Source organism: Ovis aries, chromosome 16 (genome assembly GCF_016772045.2).
Source record: "Ovis aries strain OAR_USU_Benz2616 breed Rambouillet chromosome 16, ARS-UI_Ramb_v3.0, whole genome shotgun sequence".
Classification (NCBI taxonomy): Eukaryota; Metazoa; Chordata; class Mammalia; order Artiodactyla; family Bovidae; genus Ovis; species Ovis aries.
This window is the reverse complement of record NC_056069.1, coordinates 31,542,422-31,568,250: the sequence shown is the minus strand read 5'-3', so window position 1 is coordinate 31,568,250 and position 25,829 is coordinate 31,542,422. Positions and strand designations below refer to the sequence as shown.

Below are 25,829 nucleotides of genomic sequence, written 5' to 3'. Positions count from 1 at the left end.
ATGTAGGGTGAGAAGTGCTTACTACTCAGGTAGTGGAGGCAGCCTTCAGGGAGGAACAGATCTTGAGCGGAGATCCCCAAAGGCCAACAAGGCTTTGCTAAGATGAAGTGGAGGTGCTAGTTTAATAGCATGCAGAAGCAGCTAGAGGCAAAAGGAAGCTTTCATTCAAAACTTTCATTATTTTTTACTCTAGATGCCTGCACAGTAATGAAATAAGACAAAGAAAAGGTGAATTCTTTGCTTTGCACTTCTAAACATTTACAATGAAAAGTACATTTTTTGTTTTAAGCTAGACCCCTGATAATATAAACTTTCTGAGGCTTGGTATTCATAATCTTCAGCACCATAGTATTAACTTTGTACTAGTTTGAGGGGGAAAAAAAAAAAAATCACAGGTCAATTATTTCTTTCTTCCACTAACTAGGAAAATAGGAACTTCCAATTAAGAGTGGTTGCTAGAAATTTTAAAGGAAGTGCTTGCTTTTATATGAAGATTACATGGCTCTAAATTATTTAAAGATCCTGTTACATTCCTTGGTCTCTCCACCTCTACTTTAGTGTGTCAGGACATTTCAAACAGCAAACAAGAGATGAAGGGTTTCAACCAAGTCCCAGGAGGATGAGAAGTAGCTGTCTGCATCTGTCTGAGTTCTGTCTAGCATTCATATTCAATGTACTCATCACTGTTCATGAAATTAACAAAATCCAGAAAGAAAAAAAAAAAAGAAGTTAACTGCAAAAACTCCAAAAAGGAGAAGGGGAAGGATAGAATTCTCAACGTCATATTAATTAGGATCTTAGACTTTGCAGAATTAGGATCTAGAATTCCTAGAACTGCAGGATTAGAGAACACAGGCCTTATCTTCTAAATCACCCAGAGAAATTGGGAGACTGGCCCAGAAAATAAAATCATTACTAAGTATTGAATCTAGACATGACAGCATGATAAAATAACTGATCAGTACTAGAAAATATTCTGATTTAATTCTTGGTTCACATAATCCTAAAAATTGATAGCGACTGAGATTATCTCATCCAATATTATTGCCAATGTAAAAATTCTCTCTATGAAACATCTGGGAGAACACCAGCAACCTGAGACACTCAGGCTGGAGGCTCTAGTTGGTAGTAGGCAGTTCTATGTTGGCTATAAAATCTGCTTTTAATGTTTAATTGCCAACCATTAACCTTAGGTTGTTGTTAGGAAAACACAGTAACTCTCTTCACAACTATTTATGGCAAAATTTATACATGTTAATTTGGGAGTTAATTTCTTTGTTTGAAGTATTAGAATAATAAACTATCAGTATATGTTCCTCCAAACTAGACAAATAGCTCCTTGAAGGCAAAATCATAGATCTTGTAAATCTTTATTTCTGACTTAAGTGATGTAAGTAGAGTGCCCTGCTTATATCAGGTTTATAAATTTTGGTGAAAGTTAGTGAATCAGTGAACTGAAATGAAATGGATGCCCACATTTAAAAATAGCATATTAGCTGCCTTCTTGCCTAAACTGTTAGTTCAGGAGGGGGAAAAAAAATGTCCAAGTATCTAAAATATTTCTCTAAAACTTTATTCGAAGTTACCCACCTCACTGTTAATAAGGTGTACAATTAATGCTCTGTGCCAGTATTACTAGGCCTGCCCATTGCCGGCAATGGACTTTGAGAAAACCCGTTTCCTGACACCCCAAAAGTTAAATTACTCTTTTCAAAACATACTGAACTCCCGATACTTGCAAAAAGTATTACATGCACCATGGCCCCACCAATCTTTAAATCTGAACTTACATTATTAATCTACATCAGTGTATGTTAAAATGAAGTGATTTCAACAAATCATGACTGTACAAATCAAAACACCACTAGTTAATATTAAGAGTATTTTACAAACACTACATTACATATTACCTTGCAGTCTGAAACATTACATTTCAGTTTTGTGTAAGTTTATTTTAGATAACTGAAACTTCACAGAATTCAACAGCAAATAAAGTTTAAAAAATTTAGTTCTGTACATTAGTTCCAACTATCTCTATTTTACAATCTATAAGGCTCATGTCATAGTTCAGCACCAGAAAGATCTAAGAAACTGTCGAACCAGTCTTCTTATTCATTCCAAGTGATAGTTTACTATTGTTATTTTTAAGGTGAAAGTCTACCCTACTTCCAGACCTTGAGAAGTGGAATACTTTTTGGCTGGTCATACTATGTAAAAAACTTGAGTTGTATCTTCTAATTTGCACTGAACAGATACAAAAACAAAAAAAGGGAAGGAATACTTACCACATGAATTTAGGCTGTCAGTCTTTAAGTTGAATTTATAATACTGAACCATCAGAAATAACTTCACAATGCCCTGTCCCTATCCTTCCTTTTTGCTTTAAGTTTTTGAAAGACAGCCAGAAAAATGTTTTATTTATTCCTCAAAATAAGGTACAAGGGAAGGATCACAGCCACAAGCTTTCTCATACACAGCTCCAATAACATATCAAGGCTCTTCTGCAAATACACTTTGAACTGAGTCAGGAGCAGACCTAGGGAGCAGATCCATAGCCCCCAAAGGTACCATGTTTTCTATACCACAGTCTGCTCAGTGCTGGCATCCCTCTGTTCACAGAGGTCATGACAGTAACTCATCACTGCCAGCCTGGATTTAAAGTAACAGTTTCCAGAACCAGTGACACCGTTCCCAATTCTCTCTCTCTCGAGGATTCACAAACTCTAGAAAAAGAGTGTGTTTGTCTTGTCATTTTCAAATCAGGTTTGTGCATATTACATTAAAACCACACATTCTCTAAACTAAAAACTGTTTTTCAAAAACCACAGGAACCTTCAGTAATCTTGTTTGTTCAAAGTATAAAATTTTTACATGTTTAAAAAAAATTAAAATCGGAGACTAGTACCGCTGCTTTCCTTGCCAGAAGTGCACGATTTCAGGCTACATTTAAAAACTAAGCTTCATGCATACACACGGCCAGAGAGGTATGAAGTCTTACAGAGCCCTTAACATCCATCATTTGAGTACAGTAAGCATCGGCTAGACCACAACAGGAAGCATGTTAGCAAACTGAGCAAAGAGACTTTCTCAAGGACACGAGTTTTCCAGGCTCCATGTCAGTCACGTAAAAATTTAAGCAACATGTAATCTTTTAAAATTGACCCCAGGTGTCCCGTTCCCCCAACCGTTCCCATACATTCCCCCAACCCCCCCTGAAGTCCTCCACCTCACAGAAGTATCTTAATGCTCCCCGTTACTGATGACAGCTGCTTCAGGTTCTGCTGCTGTTGCAGGGAGCCTTGGCACTTTCTTAGCAGGACTTGGAATATGCTAAAAACAAAAGAAACAAGAAAAATGTGGTCGCCTCTTAAGAGTTTTTTCCCCCAGGAAAAATCATGTTGCTAACCTAAGTTCTAATAGGAAAAGGGCAGCTCTGGAGAGAAAAAAAATATATATATATATTTATACATATATAAATATATATTCTGTAGAACTTTTCATGGAGGGAACAAAAATGTCCATTCTTTACCTTATGGTGAACGTATCATATGATTATCCCATAGCAAGGGAGAGGAGGGCCATGGAGATCTATCTACCATACCCAGTATTTCCCTTGTTATATCTTGCCTTTGATTTCAAACATTCACGGCTTGATTTGCTACCTCAAAGAGAAAGACTACGCATTCAGCACATTTGTGCTGAATGGATAAAATTAATAACTTCCAAGTTTTTAAAGTCCTCAGTTTGAAGCCTAGCTCTGATCTTGGTCAAGTCATTTAACTTCTTTCAGCTTCATCTCTAAAATGGGCACAGTAGCATTTACCTCAAGGGGGGTTTTATAAGGGTTTATATAGAAAACCTAAAAAGTGACTAGCATGTAATACAAATTCCAGTCATAACAATTACTATTCCTTCTTGACACCTGGAGATAGATTAGACAATGGCCTGAGAGAAGGGATGTGAGGGGCTTAACACCCAGCCCCTGCTTCATCTCTCACCAAGATACAAACCACAAGTGAACCTTCTCAGTTTTGCTTTAAACTTCGGTGTTGCTAAAAAAAGCCTAGTACTTACTGTGCCCTGAAAAATACTAGTAACTGCAAAGCACCGCATACAACTGGAAAACAGCACAGCTGGAACCCACTCCCAGAGGCCTGGTTCTGAATCACCCTGCTTTACTGACATTCCTTTAAGTGCATAAATCTCAGTGAGGTCACCTCAGTCAGGAGATCTGGGGATGGAGATTTTCTTATCCAGTCAAAGCCCAAGCCCAAACACAAGGAGCTTTACTTACCTCGGCTGTAGTGCTCGAGGGCACAAGGCCTACTCCCTCATCCAAAGTGTCGTCGTTTAGAGAGGGGCGCCGAGCGTAGGTTCTTCTGTGTTTTTCATCTACTCGAACTAGGTACCATGTTCCTTCGAAGAGGGAATCTATGGAACTCTGGGGAATGTAGTTGGCTAAAGGAAAGGCAGAGGATATAAAAAATGAGTTATAACATATAACTCATCTGGTAATAAAACAGCCCTCCTATTAACAATTTAATGTTTTTACCCAAGTGATGAGTATCCTCTCGGAGCTTCATGTTTTCAGCAAAGATATCTGGTGCCACACAAGTTCTCGAGTCAAGCCTTGACTTAAGATCACATATGCTTGCTACTATTTTATCAAGAGCGGACCCTAAAATAGGAAATAATTGCAACATTAAAACACTAAAAATAGTATACATATCCCAAAGCCTGAACAAAATGCTGCCAAATGGAAAAAACAACTTTTCATTTCTTTCAGAACTACAGGCTATTGTTTAGTTAAAAGATAAGATGTTATTTATTTGACGTAGCTTCCTATGAGCCTTGACTAGACATTTGTTCAGCCTTGGCTAGTAGACAACTGAGGAAATAGGTGGGATGTGAAACTATAAATAACTTGTCTAGAGTCAACTAACAGTTTCAGAATAATGCCAAGTCTTCCATCCGTTTTTCCTCTGTATTTTGCACAAAAGTATCCTTAAATACAGCTAAAAGCACATCCTTATACACATTAGATAACTTAACAAACCACCAACCACAAGAAATGGCCTGGTATTATTCACTCCTATGATCAGTCTCAATCATTAGTGTGAAGACTCGAAAGCTGCCCGCCTTAAATAAAGACACTTCCTTTTCTCTACCTATGCTTTAAAAATGCCATAAAAGGGACTTCTGGGTGGTCCAGGGGTTAAGAAACTGCCTTGCGATGCAGAGGAAGTGTTTGCTCCCTAGTTGGAGAACTAAGATGCCACATGCCTCAGAGCAGCTAGGCCGGCACGCTGCAACTACAAAGCCCAGGCACTTGAGAGCCCGGGCACAACTACTGAGCCTGCGCATCACAACTAGAGTGTCTAAGCACTGCAACTAAGACCCCACGCGGCCCAGTAGTAAATAAAGATTTTTTTTAATGAGATAATAGATTAAAATAAAATTACTTGCCAAAGGAGGAAAAGTTAAACACTATACCATTAAAAAAAAAAATGTTTAAGCTCATTATACAGTTTTTTTCCTGACTTGGAAAGAAGGAAAGATATTCTGACTCAGACATAATCTTGCCATTTACCCAGTTAGAGCAGAATTTTGGGGCAGAGTGTTGAAAGAACTAATAAGGATTAAAATGTCATAAAGATCTATGGAAGAGACTTAAGCGTTCACTTGAGAAGCCTGCTAAGTCAGCCTTACCACAGTAGGTTCTCAATACATTGTTGTTAAAAGACTCAGCATTTACCTGGTGTGGCATCTTGTGTAACTTTGAGGGAGTACAGAGTGGCAGCCAAACCAGAACCGTAAGAAAACACGCCGATCCTCTTTCCTGCCAGCTGCTGAGGTGAGTACCTATGTAGGAGGAAAAAAGCTCTTAAAGTTTAACTCAGCCTACTACAGTGGGTAGAGGACCACAGCTGGAAGAGACTTCATCCTGAGCCCAGGGATCTGACCTAAAGTTTTACTGTTTACAGTAAGCAGATTGAAAACAAAGAGTTCTCATCTCTCTAGAAATGATGGAATTGAGAAAAGTTATGCTCTAAAATAAACTACTTTGTCAACTGGGGATTTATGGTTCAACTGTAGGTCAAGAATAGACCATGAGAAAAGCACGGAAAGCTAGTGTGAAATTTAGTACTCTGGGATAAATAACTATAGCCTCATTGCATATCTCCTTCAAGTCAACAGAGAAGAGGCTAGAGAACCTCCAAGGAAAAGACCATTCTGTGACCTGCCACCAACATGCCTGATACCAGATCTGGTCTTAGAAATGTAACATCCCCAAACAAGCGGACTGAAGCAATGGAAATCCATACTTACTGTGCGAGAACAGAAGCCAGGGAGCCATACACTGAAGATGTGTACATATTTCCATTTTGATTTGACACAAGCAAAGATGCCTTTGTTTTCTGATTGAAGAGTTCTGAACTAGCTTTCATAAATGCCTTTTCCACATCTCTGTCAAAGTAGGTATCTTCTAATTTAACATCCCTGAAAATTTTAGAAAAAAGATAATCTTGTAGTGTCCAAAGACTATATTTTTACTATATCGCTTACTGGACCTAACTACTATTCTAATAGAAGTATATGATGCTGATTTCTAGTTATTAAAAACCAAGAAGCAGTATGCTAATTGTCAGGTAAGATTTAACAGTTGTACAAATATGGTCCTTTTTCTGAAAAGTTTTTTTTTTCCTTTAATGATCAAGACAACATAATTCTAATGGGTTAATAACCCCCTACAGCTCTGTCATCACCAAACAGAATATACTACTATTTCAAGTCCATAACATTGTCTATTTAGTTAGAAGAGGCACATTTATAGGAGCCAAGTGTTATAAACAGTTAAAATATATTTTATCAGATGGAGAAGGGACACAGGAGAAACAGCAAGAGTTTAACAGGCATAGCATGACAGGAGGCCCCAAAAGTGGGGAAAACAGGAGTATGAGAGCAGATATCAGGAGTGGCCAAGGGCAGAATGGATGTGGGCAGAAGAGAGGCAGGGAGAAGAGTGAAGACGCTGCTGTATAAATACAGGCACTTGAGGGGCTCTATTATCAAGGTGACAACAGGAACAGATCTAAAAGGAGGAAATAAGAAAATCTGAATAGAAAAGACTAAAGAATTCATATAGGTGAGCGACCACCTCTCTGGGACTTGGTTTCTTCACTGATTAAATAGGTAAAACAAGATGACTTCTTTTGACTCTAAAATTTTCATGTCTGTATAAATAGTGGTTTAACAAATATAAAAAAAATACTCTCACATATAAGGGAGAAAAATCATAATTCCTCTTACCCAAAGGCTTCTAGGCCACTGTAGATACTATTTTTATCTCTGTTCTGGTCATTAAGGAAGTCATTCAGCAACATCCGAGCTAGAGATTTCTGAACCAGTTTACAATAGGGTGAGTGGAATATCATGAAACCAAAATCATTCAAGGTGAAATCTCTATCATTTCCCTCTGAAAGAGAAATCCAAAGAAATTATAATCCATTTAAGCCACTAATTTTTGAGGTCTGATTTTAGAACAGGGCTGGGATGTCTTTATATCTTTGAGTAGCAATAAAAAATATACTATATAATGAAATATCTCTATGGTTTAAAATTTGTGTCAAAAAGACATCCAGAAATTGAACAATATACACTATTACTGGTTTTCAAACGAAACTGTCACAATCCATTAGTGGGCTGTGTAACCAATTTAATGAATCAAGGCCAGTATTTTTTTTATTTTAATCTTAATAAATTAAGAGGTTGTTTTTTGTCTGAATGAAAAAAGTAGAAAAGAGTAAACTGTACAAATTGCAGCATGGGCAAGAAAATTTGATGACATTAGTTTCCATTTAACTGCACATAACAATGCAAAGTCTATTTCTTACTGCAGAGTCTAATAAATGTTAGAAAATCACTGTGTAAACAGTATATGTTACATACTTTAAGAATGCTTATCTAAGGCCACTATGTTTCCTAATATCGGTTATTGAATCTTATTTTTAACCCTCTTTCAAAAACCCTATAAAGTAAAGCTGGACTACGGAAAAAGCATACTTTATATAATACTGTGTGCTTTCATGGTTTTAATTCAAATACTGTCCTTCTCAGTATCTCAAGCCCTTTCTCAGGGTTAAAGATAGAGATTGATGATGACACTAAAAGAGCAAATATGAATTCACAGAAGTGAAGTGAAAGTCGCCCAGTCGTGTCCAACTCTTTGCGACCCCCATGGACTATACATACAGTCCATAGAATTCTCCAGGCCAGAATACTGGAGTAGGTAGCCTTTCCCTTCTCCAAGGGATCTTCCCAAACCAGGGATCGAACCCAGGTCTCCTGCATTGCAGGCGGATTCTCTACAAGCTGAGCCACAAGGGAAGTCCAAGAATTCACAGGTCAAGTACAAAAAGACCATGCGGGGAGGCGGGGGTCACTTTGGTAATTTATTTTCATTAGTTTTCTCCGGATCACAGTTGCAAACTAAAATTTGTTTGCAATTGTCTACCTCTCTCAGAATATGTACCAAATTCAAGTTATTTTCTTTTTTTTAACCTTACTTTTGATATTCTTACTGGGTTAAGTCATCCTAAGTATTTTTACAGAAATAAACTTTATTTGCAAAGTTTACCTGTTGTCTTAAATTACACATTACCAGAAACTGTGGGAAAACTATGCTATTTGGTGGGTGAGGAAGCAGTGGTTAAAGGAAAACACTAATGCAGGATGCCCACGAAGCAGTTTCACACTAAAGACAGTGAGTACATTACACCGCCCTTGGCAGATCGCAAAACCAAGAAAAGTGATAAAACCCACCTTTCTGCCACCGGGCGTGGATCTTCTTGCGGTAGACAGAATAGCAGTGGTCTAATGCACTGAGGTAGCACTGTATGGACAGTTTTCCATCTACTATCGGATATTCAGAAAGCATATCAGGCTTGTAAAAGTCATAGGCATGTTGCATATGAGTCCCACGAAGTCCTATTAGAGCAAAAAAGGAAGAGGTCCTTGTAACTCTGCTTCCTGATGTATGTTAGTAAGCAAATTGCATTATCTGAGAACTTTTCTTAAATCTAGTCAACTCATCACTTGCAGAATAGAAATCACAAGAAGTGTGTATGTAATTAAAGTGAAACATAACAACAGCCATGGACAGGCCTAAGCCTCTTGATATACAACATTTTATGCGAGTTTCATACACCTAACTGGAAGATCACAATTGCTCTGAATTGAAAACAAATTACTACATGACTATGGGCAAGTTACTTCTCTCAGTTGTTAGCAATCCTACTTAAACCCATTTTACTCCTCTGTAAAATGGCGATGACATCACTTATGTCACAGGATTGCTATGAAGACTAAATATGATAATACACATAAAGCTCTTAGCAGGTAGTGCCTGCATTTAGTGAACACCAAGTACAAGCTTCCAATTTTTAAGTTTCTCAGCATATTGTGCAAATAAAAAAAATACTCCCTAAACACTCACCTCGTTCAAAAATTAAAGGTGCATTAGGCCCAATTAGCATAGCAACGGCTCCAACTCCACCTGTAGGTCTGGCATTTCCTGTGGCATATACGGCAATATCCCCTGCAACTACCAGGGCATACCGTCCTGAAAAATATTACTGTTAGTATACAAGAAGGTGATTGACACCCTAACTATCATACATACAAACTGAAAGTATTGTATTGTCCCAGAATGTATCATATTTTCCCATCTTTGGTAAAGAAAAAAAATATATTGACTAAATTTCAATAGATAATTCTATCCTACATGATCTGTCTAGTCAAGGCTATGGTTTTTCCTGTGGTCATGTATGGATGTGAGAGTTGGACTGTGAAGAAAGCTGAGCGCCAAAGAATTGACGCTTTTGAACTGCGGTGTTGGAGAAGACTCTGGAGAGTCCTTTGGACTGCGAGGAGATCCAACCAGTCCATTCTAAAGGAGATCAGTCCTGGGTGTTCATTGGAAGGAATGATGCTGAAGCTGAAACTCCAGTACTTTGGCCACCTCATGCAAAGAGTTGACTCATTGGAAAAGTCCCTGATGCTGGGAGGGATCGGGGGCAGGAGAAGGGGACGACAGAGGATGAGATGGCTAGATGGCATCACTGACTTGATGGACGTGAGTCTGAGTGAACTCCGGGAGATGGTGATGGACAGGGAGGCCTGGCGTGCTGCGATTCATGGGGTTGCAAAGAGTCGGACACGACTGAGTGACTGAACTGAACTGAACTAAAAGAGAACTAATTTGTAAAGTAAGTAAGTTGAAAGTCATAGCTATCTTTCTGAACACATTCAAACAAGCATAACTGGTAAAGTCTGCAAATGGTACTTGGGCCTATTCATCCTCAAGGGAAGTTTCTTTCGAAAAGTATGCAACATACCATCCCAAGAGCTGGACTCGATCCAGTTAACAGCATTGAAGACAGCGGCTGTGCCTCCATAGCACGCATTAGTTGTGTCTATTCCTTCTATATCCGTATTCCCAGACTCCTCAAAGAGCTGCATCAAATTCGTCTTCACTGACTTTGATTTGTCGATGATTGTCTCCGTTCCAACTTCTAGCCGCCCAATGCAGTCATAAGAAAGGCTATTTCTCTCCATAAGATTCTGGACCACAGTCATGCACAGAGAGTTGATATCTTCTCTATCTGTGCAGAAGCCCATCTTGGCCTGGCCCAAGCCAATAGTATACTTTCCAGCGTCTACACCATCGTATTTTTCCAACTCTGCCTGATCAACATATTGAGAAGGAAAATAGATCTCAAGGGCAACAATTCCTACATCTTTGGGCCAGCAGGCTTCTGCATTCAAAGGAAGTGACCCAGGCATGGTGAAAGAACTTTAGAAAGAAAAATAGAAAAAAAACACAAAAACATTGTTTTAGATTATAGGTTGTAGACTGTCAAGTTCAAACTTGAGAAATCAACATTGATATTAATTTCTAAATTTGGTATACTCTTAGGACAGTCAATTTTAATATGCGGAGGTAGCAATGATAGTATGAGCAGAGTTATTGACTCCACTATTATTTAAAGTTATCATCTTTTAGAAAGACTTACAGGTTATTCAAAACTAGGTATCTTTAGATTTAAAATATGATTATTAGAGGTAATGAAAACTGAAGTAAGACTCATCTATGTTATAAAGATAAGATAAAATGAGAATTTAGTAACATGGCCCACAGATCAGAACTCAAGTATCTGATCTATTCCTGGCCACTCAAAAAGTTTAAATCATTCATTCATTTCCATATATGGATTATTCACAGCTATTGACTTTATGGGACTTTACATACTAACAGTTTTAGTTAAACTAAGATACTAAACTAAACCTGTTACCTACTAACAATTTTAATTAGGTCAACCAGTACTGCATTCTTTATTGATCTAAACCATCCTAGTATGTAGAAAGGCCACACTGCCAAGTCTGCCATGGCACTCTATTCAAGGCCCCTGCTCTTAACATCAGCCTTCCAAAGTAACCCCCACCCCCACCCCACCATCTAGAACCCAGATGATTACAATTTAAAGCAAAGACAAGTTCCCGGACCCGTAACAGGTCAAAAGTTAATATTCTGTACTTTCTACAGCTAGTGTACAAGCCCGTAACAGGTCAAAAGTTAATATTCTGTACTTTCTACAGCTAGTGTACAGGGGATAAATGATCATGAGATCACAAGATTATCATTTAGCTTCTACATCAGGCAAAAGAAAACAACTGATCCAAATCTGAAAACTGGTACCATAATCCACATATTATTTGCATGGCATCTTAGACACCATCTGTTAAAATAATCCCTTTTTTTTAAAAAAAGGCCTTTAAAAGTTGCACCATTGCCACACCAACGTTCAGTAGTGTTTATTTACCAACAGTGAAAAGAAAATGTGCTAGCCACTCAAGAGTGTTGCTATGACCTATGGGCAAGTCAGACCTATCAGAGCCTCAATTTCTTTAGAGGTTATTTCAGTCAGAAAAAGAGAAATTAATCAAGATGTTTCTAACAAGGAGGAGGATTTTAATGTAGGGCAATGGTTACCACTCCGTTGGCCCAGCTACAGGAGCAAAAGGGGGAAGATAGTTACTGTTCAGACCCCATGAGCGCACACTCCTACTGAGGCTGCACCTTGGCTGCTGAGTGAGAGCCAAAGCCCCACACTCTCGCTGCTGCTGCCACTGACAAAAGGCAGATCCCGTATTTATGTCATTTCTCTTCTGCCAGTCTGCCAACACAGCCGGAGCATTGGTGATAATGAAATCACAGGCTACTGCCATAGTGAGTTGTTAATTATTGAAATCTTGAGAAAATATCTCAAACAGAGAAGCTGTCCTTAAATCATGAGATCTACCCTTAGCCTGTAGGTTATCAAGATAGGAGTGTATTAAAACCTGAAAAATAAGCACCTGGAAATATAGTCACAAAATCTTAAGTTAAAGGCCTTAAGGGAAACCAGTTGAATCTTCCTTCTAAATATAAGAATATTTTTTATATTTTTTCATCCATCCAAACGACAACATGTTAAATGCCAAACATTCAGGGTAAGTTTAATAGGACGTAACCCTTGCCCTTTCTACTACTCACTGTCTTGTGGGATAGTAAGCTACAAATATAACAATAAACAAGTGAAACGACAGAGACAGTCCAGTCTCATTCTGTCAGAACTATCTAACCCAACTGGGGAAGGAACGAGAAGAAAAGCTCCTTGGTCGAGTCTTAGGAACAAGCTGGAAGAATCAGTAAAGCTCTGCAGAAGCAGAGAGTAGTAGTTTTCACAGGATAGACAACATACACAAAGGCACACCACAAGGAACCATGGAAAGTTATACTAATTTACTGAAGTGAAATGTGAGCCCAATGAGTAGATCAGGAAAGTAGTGGGTCAGGAGAGCTAGCTAAGGGTTGAGTCATAAAGCTTCTGGCATGTGATATTAGAGAGCTTCAGCATCACCATGAAGGCACTAAGGAGCCATCAAAAGAGTTTTAAACAATATGGTTACATTAGTGTTCAGATCAGTCTTTTTCCAATTCTGGAACCAATTTAGTGAGCATCAAACAACACCTTTTTAAAACAAAATAGAAAAAAAAACAAAATATCAGATTGCATGGCACATGGTAAATGCCAAGAATTTTTCATGAAAATTTAGTTTTAATTATTCACACGTATTCTGGGTTGCAATACAACGTTGATTCCTTACTGAGGAATCAACAGCCAGAAAAGTGTGAGCCCCCATTTTACACAGTCACTGGTGCTATGTGAAGAATGGATCTGAGTTAGGAAGTTGATATGGAAGCCCAATGAGATATAGCTAATGAAACAGAGGAATTACTACATGAAGAGAAAAGGAGCAGCTTCAGAAAGTTTTGGAAGCAAAAAATTGGCAGAAATTGTGATTGACTAGATGGTAGGAAAAGGATGAAATATTTAGAGTAGATAACTCCCAGATTTCTAGCCTCCACTATTGTATTTCTTGACAGAATCACTCATTGGCAGATACACTAAAGTCAGCAGAGAAGCACCTCTCCACTTTGTCCCATCTCTTCCCTCTTATAGGCAAATCCATCGATTTTATGATAATCTAAACTCGGCTACACTGAGGTTGAAATGAAGACCTAAAGGGACTATCTAATGTGTCACAAGGCATATTCTAAGTTTATAATAAAATAAGTCGTCTGCATAGTCCACAGAAAAGAACTCTAAAACTAGTATTAGAAACAAAAAAAGTAGTCCATATACTTATAAAAAGAACCCCTCCTATATGCTACCTTTTAAATCACCAAAACAGAGGCAGTAGGATTAACCACTTTTCCAGCCTTTCCCACAAGGTTACCCTTCATATTCTTTTCATCTCTTCAAACTGCTCTAAACATGATGAGGACAGTATAATTTTCCCTGCCTGGTCCAATAGCTTGAAGTGCTGTTGGAAATAAAGTGGAAAAATACATACAATCTTCTGAAGATGTGAACCAGTTTATGCCATAAAACAAAGCTCTAATTCCAGAATTAATCTATGTTTATCATAATCAAATCAGCTCTGATTAGTTCTTATTATATGGTACTTACTAAATAAGGTATAACTATATTATTAAGCCTAATACTTCAATATTCTTGCCTTGAGAACCCCATGAACAGTACGAAAAGGCAAAATGATAGGATACTGAAAGAGGAACTCCCCAGGTCAGTAGGTGCCCAATATGCTACTGTAGATCAGTGGAGAAATAACTCCAGAAAGAATGAAGGGATGGAGCCAAAACAAAAACAATACCTAGTTGTGGATGTGACTGGTGAGAGAAGCAAGGTCTGATGCTGTAAAGAGCAATATTGCATAGGAACCTGGAATGTCAGGTCCATGAATCAAGGCAAATTGGAAGTGGTCAAACAGGAGATGCCAAGAGTGAACATCGACATTCTGGGAATCAGCAAACTAAAATGGACTGGAATGGGTGAATTTAACTCAGATGACCATTATATCTACTGCTGTGGGCAGGAATCCCTTAGAAGAAATGGAGTAGCCATCATGGTCAACAAAAGAGTCCAAAAGGCAGTACTTGGAGGCAATCTCAAAAACTACAGAATGATCTCTGTTTGTTTCCAAGGCAAACCATTCAGTATCACAGTAATCCAAGCCTATGCCCCAACCAGTAACGCTGAAGAAGCTGAAGTTGAACGGTTCTATGAAGACCTACAAGACCTTGTAGAACTAACACCCAAAAAAGATGTCCTTTTCATTACAGGGGACTGGAATGAAAAGTAGGAAGTCAAGAAACACTTGGGTAACAGGCAAATTTGGCCTTGGAATGCGGAATGAAGCAGGGCAAAGGCTAATAGAGTTTTGCCAAGTGAACACACTGGTCATGGCAAACACCCTCTTCAAACAACACAAGAGAAGACTCTACACATGGACGTCACCAGATGGTCAACACTGAAATCAGACTGATTATATTCTTTGCAGCCAAAGATGGAGCTCTATACAGTCCACAAAAACAAGACCAGAAGCTGACTGTGGCTCAGATCATGAACTCCTTATTGCCAAATTCAGACTGAAATTGAAGAAAATGGGGAAAACCACTAGACCATTCAGGTATGACCTAAATCAAATCCCTTATGATAATACAGTGGAAGTGAGAAATAGATTTAAGGGCCTAGATCTGATAGAGTGCCTGATGAACTATGGACAGAGTTCTGTGACACTGTACAGGAGACAGGGATCAAGACCATCCCCATGGAAAAGAAATGCAAAAAAGCAAAATGGCTGTCTGAGGAGGCCTTACAAATAGGTGTAAAAGAAGAGAAGCGAAAAGCAAAGGAGAAAAGGAAAGATAAAAGCATCTGAATGCAGAGTTCCAAAGAATAGCAAGGAAAGATAAGAAAGCCTTCCTCAGCGATAAATGCAAAGAAATAGAGGGAAACAACAGAATGGGAAAGACTAGAGATCTATTCATGAAAGTTAGAGATACCAAGGGAACATTTCATGCAAAGATGGGCTCGATAAAGGACAGAAATGGTATGGACCTAACACAAGCAGAAGATATTAAGAAGAGGTGGCAAGAATACACAGAAAGTGAAAGTGAAGTCATTCAGTCATGTCTGACTCTTTGCGACCTGACTGTAGCCCATCAAGCCTCTCTGTCCATGCGATTCTCCAGGCAAGAATACTGGAGTGGGTTGCCACAGAAGAACTGTACAAATAAAGATCTTCTCGACCCAGATAATCACAATGGTGTGACCACTCACCTAGAGCCAGACATCCTGGAATGTGAAGTCAAGTGGGCCTATCACTATGAACAAAGCTAGTGGAGGTGATGGAATTCCAGCTGAGCTATTTCAAATCCTGAAAGATGATGCTGTGAAAGTGCTGCACTCAATATGCCAACAAATTTGGAAAACTCAGCAGTGGCCACAGGACTGGAAAAGGTCAGTTTTCATTTCAATCCCAAAGAAAGGCAATGCCAAAGAATGCTCAAACTACTGCACGATTGCACTCATCTCACACGCTAGTAAAGTAATGCTCAAAATTCTCCAAGCCAGGCTTCAGCAATATGTGAACCGTGAACTTCCAGATATTCAAGCTGGTTTTAGAAAAGGCAGAGGAACCAGAAATCAAATTGCCAACATCCACTGGATCATGGAAAAGCAAGAGAGTTCCAGAAAAACATCTATTTCTGCTTTATTGACTATACCAAAGCCTTTGACTGTGTGGATCACAATAAACTGTGGATAATTCTGAAAGAGACGGGAAGGCCAGACTACCTCACCTGCCTCTTGAGAAATCTGTATGCAGATCAGGAAGCAACAGTTAGGACTGGACATGGAACAGACTGGTTCCAAATAGGAAAAGGAGTACGTCAAGGTTGTATATTGTCACCCTGTTTATTTAACTTCTATGCTACAGTACATAATGAGAAACACTGGGCTGGAAGAAGCACAAGCTGGAATCAAGACTGCCGGGAGAAATATCAATAACCTCAGATATGCAGATGACACCACCCTTATGGCAGAAAGTGAAGAGGAGCTAAAATCCTCTTGATGAAAGTGAAAGAGGAGAGTGAAAAAGCTGGCTTAAAGCTCAACCTTCAGAAAATGAAGATCACGGCATCTGGTCCCATCACTTCATGGGAAATAGATGGGAAAACAGTGGAAACAGTGTCAGACTACTTTTTGGGGCTCCAAAATCACTGCAGATGGTGATTGCAGCCATGAAATTAAAAGACGCTTACTCCTTGGAAGGAAAGTTATGACCAACCTAGACAGCATATTAAAAAGCAGAGACATTACTTTGCCAACAAAGGTCTGTCTAGCCAAGGCTATGGTTTTTCCAGTGGTCATGTATGGATGTGAGAGTTGGACTGTGAAGAAAGCTGAGTGCCGAAGAATTGATGCTTTTGAACTGTGGTGTTGGAGAAGACTCTTGAGAGTCCCTTGGACTGCAAGGAGATCCAACCAGTCCATTCTGAAGGAGATCAGTCCTGGGTGTTCATTGGAAGGACTAATGCTGAAGCTGAAACTCCAGTACTTTGGCCACCTCATGCAAAGAGTTGATTCACTGGAAAAGACCCTGATGCTGGGAGGGATTAGGGGCAGGAGAAGGAGATGACGGAGGATGAGATGGCTGGATGGCATCACCGACTCGATGGACATGAGTTTGAGTAAACTCCAGGAGTTGGTGATAGACAGGGAGGCCTGGCGTGCTGCGATTCATGGGGTTGCAAAGAGTTGGACACGACTGAGCGACTGAACTGAGAGTTAAACAAGTGACTTGTTTCACTTTGGGGGGAAAAATGTAGCTAAACTAAATTAATCCATACCCATCAAAGTGAATCATGAAGTGAATCATGACTCAGACTTTTTGGTGTGGAAAATTTTTTACATTGTCTACTTCAGTCAACATTACTCATTCTCTGAGGATTTTTGATAGACAAAGTATTTTCATTACATCCTTGGTAAAAGTTAGTGAAGTCTAAGTTGCTCAGTTGTGTCTGACTCTGTGACCCCATGGACTATACAGTCCATGGAATTCTCCAGGCCAGAATACTGCAGTGGGTAGCCTTTCCGTTCTCCAGGGGATCTTCCCAACCCAGGGATGAAACCCAGGTCTCCCACATTGCAGGCCGATTCTTTACCAGCCGAGCCACAAGGGAAGCCTTGGTAAAACACTATCTAATTTGAAAATATTTACCTTTTGGTTGAAATAGAGGGAAAGTGAGAAAAGTAGAAAAAGAGGAGTATTAATTCAAAAAGTAATTGGCTTCATGGCATTTAAAACAACAAAAAGATTGGTATAGTTTCTGGTCTAAAATCTTTAGTTTATTCTATTCAGTGTGTGCTCTTATGTCGTCCTCTCAAACGTCCTCTGATATAGGCCAGAGATAAACTAGAGAAAGAAAAAAAGGCGTTAAAGATCTGAGATTTTCAATAAAAAGATGTAAATTTTCATTTAAAATTTCTTTACAAAGGAGGAGAAAAGTACACTTTTACCACAGAACTCTGTGAACCTTCCACAGCTATCTTCCAACAAAGACCAGAAGACTCAATCTGTCCTAAAGTGAAAGCTCACCCCCTCTGGTGGATAAGAGGAGTTCCAGGTCCCACTTCCGTGAACAATTTCTGAATGCTTCCTACCTAAGAGGACACAAGATGGACCAATATGATCCGCTGGGAATCTTTTAAGTTTGTGAATGACAGACAGATGGGAAAAGAAAAAGGAAAAAAAAAAAGGGTAAAAAAGCAGGGAAATCAGCTAAGGATGCTGATATAAGGGCAGACCTAGCTCCTCAGGGCTCATCAGGGAGGGACTTTGGCATCAGTTCCTAGGACCATGATGCCAGCCTCCTGAGCTCTCTGCCTCCATCCTTCCCCTGTCCTAGGATCACCTTTCTAAAATGCACATCTGACCTTTGATAAGATGCTATTTAAAACTATTCCAAGCCTCTTCCTTGCATTGCACAAGGAGCTTCTGGGAAGCAAGACATGTTACCTTGTTCATCTTCGTGTCCCTAGTCTCCAGCCCAACACTTGGCATAGGCTAGAAGCTGGATGTTGAATAAATGAAATCCTACTAGCCTTCTAATCTAAAATTAGTAACAACCATAAAAATCATAAAGCCGAAGCATAAAAAAGCAGAATCATAAGAGGAGTTCCATCGTTACAGAAGAAAGCATTAGCTGCAAATAATTCGATTATTGGTTCAAACACATCTATAACTACTGTCCAGCGTCACGTAATTGTAAACATTCATCTGTAGCCCAGATGGATATCTTCCGAGGCTGTAATTCAACATGCACTATTGGTACACGTGACTGTTTCTGATTAAGCCGTTTATAGGATTACATTTTATTATCTACATTTTTTGCCTCTTATGAATGAACACTAATTTTGAAAATTAGTTTCTAGATTTTAAACATTAGTCTAATAAACACAAAATTAGTCTTCTGAAGCTTTATGGCATTAATCAATATTTAAAAGATAAAATTCTATAATGGGTTTTAAGAATGTGTAGTGCACACAGTGGTTATTTGTCCTAGCACAAAAAATTAAAATTCCCCCTTCCATTAGAGAGGAAGACTCTCCTTTAGCAGCATGACAGGATGCCATACCTGTGTGAGGGGTAAAGAACTGCAGTCTCCAGGTCTGTCACTCTGTCTCCTCCTTCAGGCACTAGGAATTTCAAATAAGAATCTTTTTTAAAGTCATATATCAAATAATGACTCCAATTCTAAGTAAGTTAAAATCAACATTTCCTGATCCGATTATATTATGTAGAACAGAATTTGACTTTGCTTAAGGAAAAAAAAAATGGTACTTAAAGATCATAAAATTTTTTTCTCCTTATTTTGTTAGCTCTTACAGTGGTAGTTTCAGTTCTGGTAATAAGTTGATACATGTAGTTCATATGACTGATTCAGGCTTTAAACCAAGTATGATGCTGGGAGAGTTGTAATCTTTACTAAAGTAGGGTTTTCAAGAATTGGGGGAGAGGAATATAAGTTGTACTAGGCTAACAAATCTCTGGAGTAAAGAGACTTACACATTCAAGAGCTTGCTCTGCACTTAGGAGCTTGTGACTTTAATGACAGTCTGTGCCTTTCTGAGCTTCAATTTCCTCCTGTGTAAAATGGAGCTAATACCTGCCCTCCCGGTTGATTGTAAAGGATGCTTGAGAAGATAAAATATGTAAAAAATATAAAGCACCAACACACTGATTATTATCTTACTTCTCAGTATTTTTCAAACAAAAACAAATCTTTCTAGCAAGAGTGAATTACCTTCATTTATTTAATCTTATGCTCCTGGTTTTCAACATGGTCACTGTCACCTACCCCAACCTTTTAGAAAGTGATTTTCCTCTTAGAGCTTGGGTTAAAAAGGTAGATATTTGATATCAAGACCAAGGATCATTAAGCTTTATCATCATTTAAATTATGTGGAAACAAAAAGGAAGGTGACCTTGGAGCATTTCACTCTGTCCATTTACTCTGAAGGGTTGTTACTTGGAACAGTTCCTGTTGGATGCAAACACAATTACCTTTGGACTCTATTTAATTGTTGGCAAATACAGCATCTGCCCTTGCCTGATTAACTGGAGAGTACTCTCAGATGCTATTCAGTAAAGCTTTACTGCTTTCACATAATTAGATCATTTAAGAGCTTATAGACTTAGCTCCTTTTGCTTCATTAATCTCCCCCCACCTTAAATAGATTCTGAGTTTTATCGGAAAAGATAAGACTACTGTATTCCAAAAACCTGATGACAGGATAATATATACAATGAGAAAAGAACTAATTTTGTGTTCTTGATTACCTCAAATTATACTTTTGTAATCTGCAAATTAAACTTTCCATGAAAACTAGTCGGGGGGGGGGGGCATGATCCCTCTTCTCTGAAAAATGTTGACACTATTTAAATAATTTAATATTTCTTCTTGAAACCACGAATGTATATGCATTTGACACTATTTTAATCAAGGGAATTTCTCCTGAACTGCCAATATTCCTTCTTTCAATTTTGATTATTTCCATCAGGGAGGGAGCTTAGGTGGGAAGGCATAGAGCAAGCAGCAGGGAGAAGGGAGGGAGTGAACTCAGTGCACAAGAGAAAGCGAGGAGAGACACAGAAGATAAAAGAACAGCACAGGACTGCGCAGCTACTCAGGTTCTCAGGGGAAACAGAGGCCTGGAGTCGACAGGAAATGGAGGCCACAAATGCCGCTCTGGGAAAAAAATCAATCCGAAAGGGACCTCTCCCCAAGCCTGCAGCTTTCCATTCTCTTCTGCAGCTGCTAGGAGGCTTCTCTACCTGGACAAAAACAGCAGTGCCAAAGCTCAAGCAGGTTATCAGCTTATTTCTAACAGGTCTCTTCAGAGCAAGCGGCAGAGGCAAGAGGTATGGCTTGGGAGGCAGTTAATAAATCATAGGCATTTTGAGTTTGGCAGAGATTAAGCCTGAAGATGGAGAAGGAACTGGCAATCCACTCCAGTATTCCTGCCTGGGGAATCCCACAGACAAGAGGGCCTGGAGGGCTGGATTCTACGGGTTCACAAAAAGTTGGACACGACTTGAGTAACTAATACACACACAACACACCTAAAGAATGATGAGACTGCCTAGGGCCAACCAACTTTCTCCTGGGGTTTATTGAGTGTTCTGAATTCCTCCTCTGCCTCCCTTGTTAGCACAGATTCAAAGAGGTGGTCAGAGAAGTTCCCCCAGTACATATTCTGGTACATAATAAACCACACAGTTACCTGCTGATCCTTTTCATCATTACAGGAAAGAAATCCAGGAATCCTTCTTAACTGAGAATGAGCTGGCAACCTTTTCTCCTTAGGAGGGCCAGCAAGCAAAACTACTGTTAGGAAAGCCTTGCTCACATCTGTACAACTCTGGTCTAGTTCCCTAACAAAAAAATACAGACACCCTGCCTCCCCCCAGAGGTACTGGTCTGCTTATCAGATACTCTACTCATATTTCAAGGTCCTCCCTCTTCCAGGAAGGTTTCCTCGAGCTTTCTACTCAGGCCCTGCATTCACAATGACACTGAAGCCTTCAGAGTCTACTGTCAGTGGAAAGCTAGTTTATGGCAGTCTTCTTAAGCATATGGAATACTTAGATTCCTGTTGGGAGAAGGGCTATATTTTGATTCTTTTAAAATCCCTTTGAGATGCTGGAATAAAGGGCACACAATTGCATTTTTTGAGTGACTGAATTTGGAGTTATAATAGAGGGAAAATCTTTTAAATTCAAGTAGTTATAGCAGCAGCCCTCATTAGTGAATTCTTTTCACTATTCCTTTAAGATGAGCTGCAGCCCCAAATGGTGTCCAAAAGCTTAAAAAAAAAAAACAAAAAACGCTTTTTTCTGCTGCTCTTCAAAGCAAATGGTAGGTTTCAATTATTCCCTGAAAAATGTAAGGAATTCATATGGAATCAGAAGAGAACACTTGTTGGCCTTATGTCATTCCCAAATGCACACCCCTCCAGGTCCATGCCTTCCAAAGATGAAGCCTGTAAGCTCTGAAAGGCTAGCTTCTCCACTGCTCTCACTACACTCGGTTAACAAGCAGCAAGCGGGCACTACCACAAGCCAAGCATTAGGATGACTAGATTATTAAGAACTGAGTCCTATCGCCTTCCCATTAGATTGCGTAATATGTTTTTAATCTATACCACTGTCTTGAGAAACAAAATATCACATCCTGTGATGCTTGGTTTTTTAATAAACCCAACAAAATTATGACTGTTTTCTTTTTCAAATGAAACTAAATAGAGATTCTGATATATAGCCCATTAAACTCCTCCGTCCACAGCCCCAATGCATCTCCCCCCATTCAGTTCTACTGGATTGCTGTTTTAAATAATGCTAGGGTCCCCAGGAAACACATATTACACCAATATCAGGGTTTTGCATTTCCCGTGAGAAAAGCTATCGAAAACGTCAATCAGAAAAAAAAAATCTCAAAATCAATCCCTCAGTTAAGAGAAACAAGATGTAAAAACACTCTGGAGAAATATTTTTAAAAAAGAAAAAGAAAAAACAAAGGCCCAGGATTAGGACATGGACTTCTATGGCCCCAAACATAATATTCGTATAACTCGCCCAATCTAAAACACCTTCTGAGAACTGGGGCTACTTACTAAACTAGAATTAAACTGAACTACACTGGAACTGATTTACGTGCAAATTTACAAACTTAGGAGACAGACCTGCAAAGTTTAGACACACAGAAAATAAAGTCTTTCTCCTTTTCCTTAAGATCTGCTATCCCTGCCCTCCTCATCCACACACAAAAAAAATAACTCAAATTTTAAAAATAAAAAACCACAAACTGCTTGGATATCTCAAGCTGCAAAGAACCATTTGGCCTAGATACAGGGTAAGGACTTTCAGTTAGCCTTCTAACAGAAATCTGTGCAAAGAAGTCTAAACTCCACCTCAGAAGGAAAAATCTTACTGGCCCTTCCTTGTGTCTTAATCTTCTCATTTATCTTGCCATGGTTTTTCATAATTCATCCCTGAAATAGAGCAAATGTTACTCAGCAGCAGCTAGAACATCTCAGGTGCAGCAGGTTGGCAAGAGCATCAGTCTGAGGGAAGAGTTGATGCAGAGGTGAGCGAAGAAGCCTGTGACGCCCTAAACCAAGGCCGCAGGGCAGCTGGAACCAACAGGGACAGCCTCACATTACCTATTGTCCAAAACTCTCCTCCAGGGTGGGTAATCCCTTCTCTACCACTGGTCAAGGCAATTCACACGTTTTTCAAAGACTCCATATATCGAGTTTTGAAAAGTCCTTGGTTCAACCCAAAGCCTACTGTGTGTGAAGCCCTATGCGTGCCTGCCCATTACATCATCATAACAAGTCAGGCTGATTCTGAAGCTATTAACAGGACGGAGATACGGACTTTCAGAACACGGAAGAGACATATATATATATATATATATGAGCTTAAAAAATATGGAGGCTGGAAGGTGGGAGCAGGGACCTGTGATATTGGAAGCAAGCACATACTGAAGCAGTCAAGAGTGTGAAGTACTCAGCCAGGTTAAACCACGGTTGTGATGCTTTCTCGCACCTGAGCTAGGGAAGAAGAGCAACGCTGCCCACCTCCCTTCCTCCCAGTCACTCTCTTTAAGAGGCAAGAAGACACACCCCCTGCCAACCTACAAGGCTCCAAGTGTGATCCTCAGCATCCTTCGGCGTCCACCCTGAAGCCAAGGCTGCGGGAACACCCTAGCAGGCCAGCTCCTTTCTTGGCCCCCTCATGTACCCACCCCCATCCCCTCAAGGTGGTCACAGCCACTCCCCTAGCACCTCCAGCTCCTGACTATTTCATCAGAAGCCTACCCCTCAATACCCTCTCCTTCTCCCCTCTGCGACTCGCCTGCCCACATTAATGCCCCTGTCCTCCAGGACCCACCGCGGTCGGCCCCAGGTCCCCGGCAGGGGAAGCCCCGCACGGACCCCGCTCCCAACGCCCTATCCTCCAGGTCCAGGTCCAGGTCCAAACCTTAGCCCTGACCCGACAGAGCAGGAGCTCCTTCGGGCCTAGTCAAGGACACCAATGCGCCGTGCCCTCATCCTGCCCGCGAGGCCTCGGCAGCCCGGGTCAACTCCTCCACTCGGGACACTCACCCAAATATGACCGGGCGGTGGTCGTAGAAAGTGAACGACCAACGAAGGGGTAGTGCGAGCCGCCTCCCCTCCGCCACTAGCTTTATAGCCGCGGACCCACCGGACTCCGGCAAGGCCGGGAGCCCGTGAGAGGCGGGACAGTGGCCCCAGCAGCCAATCGTGGCCAGCAGAGGAGCGCCGGAGTGCCCGCCCCCTAGCCCAGCTTCAACCAATCCGAAGGAAACTAGAGGAAACACTAGCTGAGGGGTTTCCCTTGTGGCTGGAAGGGCGGGGGAAGGGGCGGGGACAAAGCCGGAGGGCCGAGAAAATGGGGTGAGAGAGTGACGTGTGGTGGCCCGAGAGCCGGCCTACCAATGACAGAGCGGCGAGACACGGCGAGAGCCAACGGGAACGGAGTGAGAGGTTCTCCGGCCAATTGAAGCTCAGCGAGAGGAGATGAGAACCAATGAGGCCTCCGCGTCCCACCACTGGGGAGAGATGGTCTAGTGTGGGAGGCAAGTTGGTCCCTGCTGGAGAGTCCGTCAGGTTGCCTAGCAACCAGAGCTAGGCTTCACCTGTAAGATTTATAAAATACTTGATTTAAATTCAATCTTAACGTTTTCTAGTTTCCTAGAGCAGCCAGGCGTGCCCTCATTACAAGTTGGAGCAGAATACATCACCAAGAATTTGTAAACTTATACTAAATACTAGATTTGTAAATAATATTGTAACCTCTATAATGTTGGTTTGGGATTAGACACCAGTGAGGAGGGTAAGGGCCCTTGCCTAAGCAGGGAGTTTGTCCTAATTCTTGGATTTTTGCTAGCCCATATCATATACTCTGAGGAAAGTGGCTCCACCTGGCCCATTCTCCACTGTATCTGCTGAGCTTGATGTGTGGTAGTTGCCGAATAAAAGGTTGTTGAAAGAAGGAAGGGGTCTTATAATTCTCAGTATAGCAAACCCACAGGATAAGCACCATCTAGTTCCCCCAGGAAAGAGAGAGGAGCAATTCAAGCTGGAAGAAAACACTGAAACACTGGGAGAATCCAAAGGAGGATAATTATGGCCTTAAGTAAGACTCTGCCTCATCTCCTCAGATAGAGAAACTGTAGTACTTTGGTGGGAAGCCATGAGAGTTTCTGAGTTGTTTGTGTCTCCCCTTCAGTTTCATTATGACACAGGAATGCTATTGATAAGGGGTCACTGATGATTCTATACATCACACAACTACTGTTATGTGAAATTTCTTATCCACTATAGATAATAACCTAGTAAGAGACATTCTCAGCAGGAAAATGGCAATGGAACCACTGTGGAGTGGTGGCATAAGTTACTTGGGGGAGAGGACCACTCAATAATGGTTATACTCCATAATGTTGCTCATGACATTGGTTCTAGAACCAATGTCACTGTTACCTTCATAAAGTAACTAGGTGATAGAGACACCACTTGATTGTGACCAATAGCAATTTGAGGATGGGATTTAAACATTTTGGACGTGCTAAAATTCACTGAAAGACAGTAAGGACAGACACAAGAAAGAAGACAGCTTTGTCCTTAGAAAAACATTTTTAGCAGTAGAGCAAATATTTCCAACTTCAGGAGTACACAATAGGAAATAATTAGCTAGATAGTCTTGAAGATTGTTTTGCACAATAGGAAATTCCCACAAAGCCCAGACTGCCTTTTTGATTGAATTAGTCTCCA

The 25,829-nt window shown here is 40.2% G+C and overlaps 1 protein-coding gene across 3 annotated transcripts; it reads right to left on the bottom strand.

Moving 5' to 3' along the window:
* Positions 1-1,557: 1,557 nt before the first annotated feature.
* HMGCS1 (3-hydroxy-3-methylglutaryl-CoA synthase 1) lies at positions 1,558-24,196 on the bottom strand. Of its 3 annotated transcripts, none has more exons than XM_042233813.2 (11): positions 19,537-24,196; positions 19,106-19,166; positions 10,398-10,855; positions 9,497-9,622; positions 8,824-8,988; positions 7,312-7,477; positions 6,331-6,501; positions 5,756-5,862; positions 4,553-4,678; positions 4,295-4,458; positions 1,558-3,330 (listed from the first exon to the last, which is right to left on the bottom strand). In XM_042233813.2, exons 1-11 carry the CDS (start codon positions 19,538-19,540, stop codon positions 3,241-3,243), a joined length of 1,638 nt encoding a protein of 545 aa, XP_042089747.1. In that variant the 5' UTR covers positions 19,541-24,196; the 3' UTR covers positions 1,558-3,240. The 3 variants fall into 3 exon arrangements, with proteins under 3 accessions (XP_042089747.1, XP_004017060.1, XP_011952357.1); XM_004017011.6 differs by having other exon boundaries at positions 24,141-24,196; XM_012096967.5 differs by lacking the exon at positions 19,106-19,166 and having other exon boundaries at positions 24,141-24,196.
* Between the last annotated feature and the right edge of the window lie 1,633 nt (positions 24,197-25,829).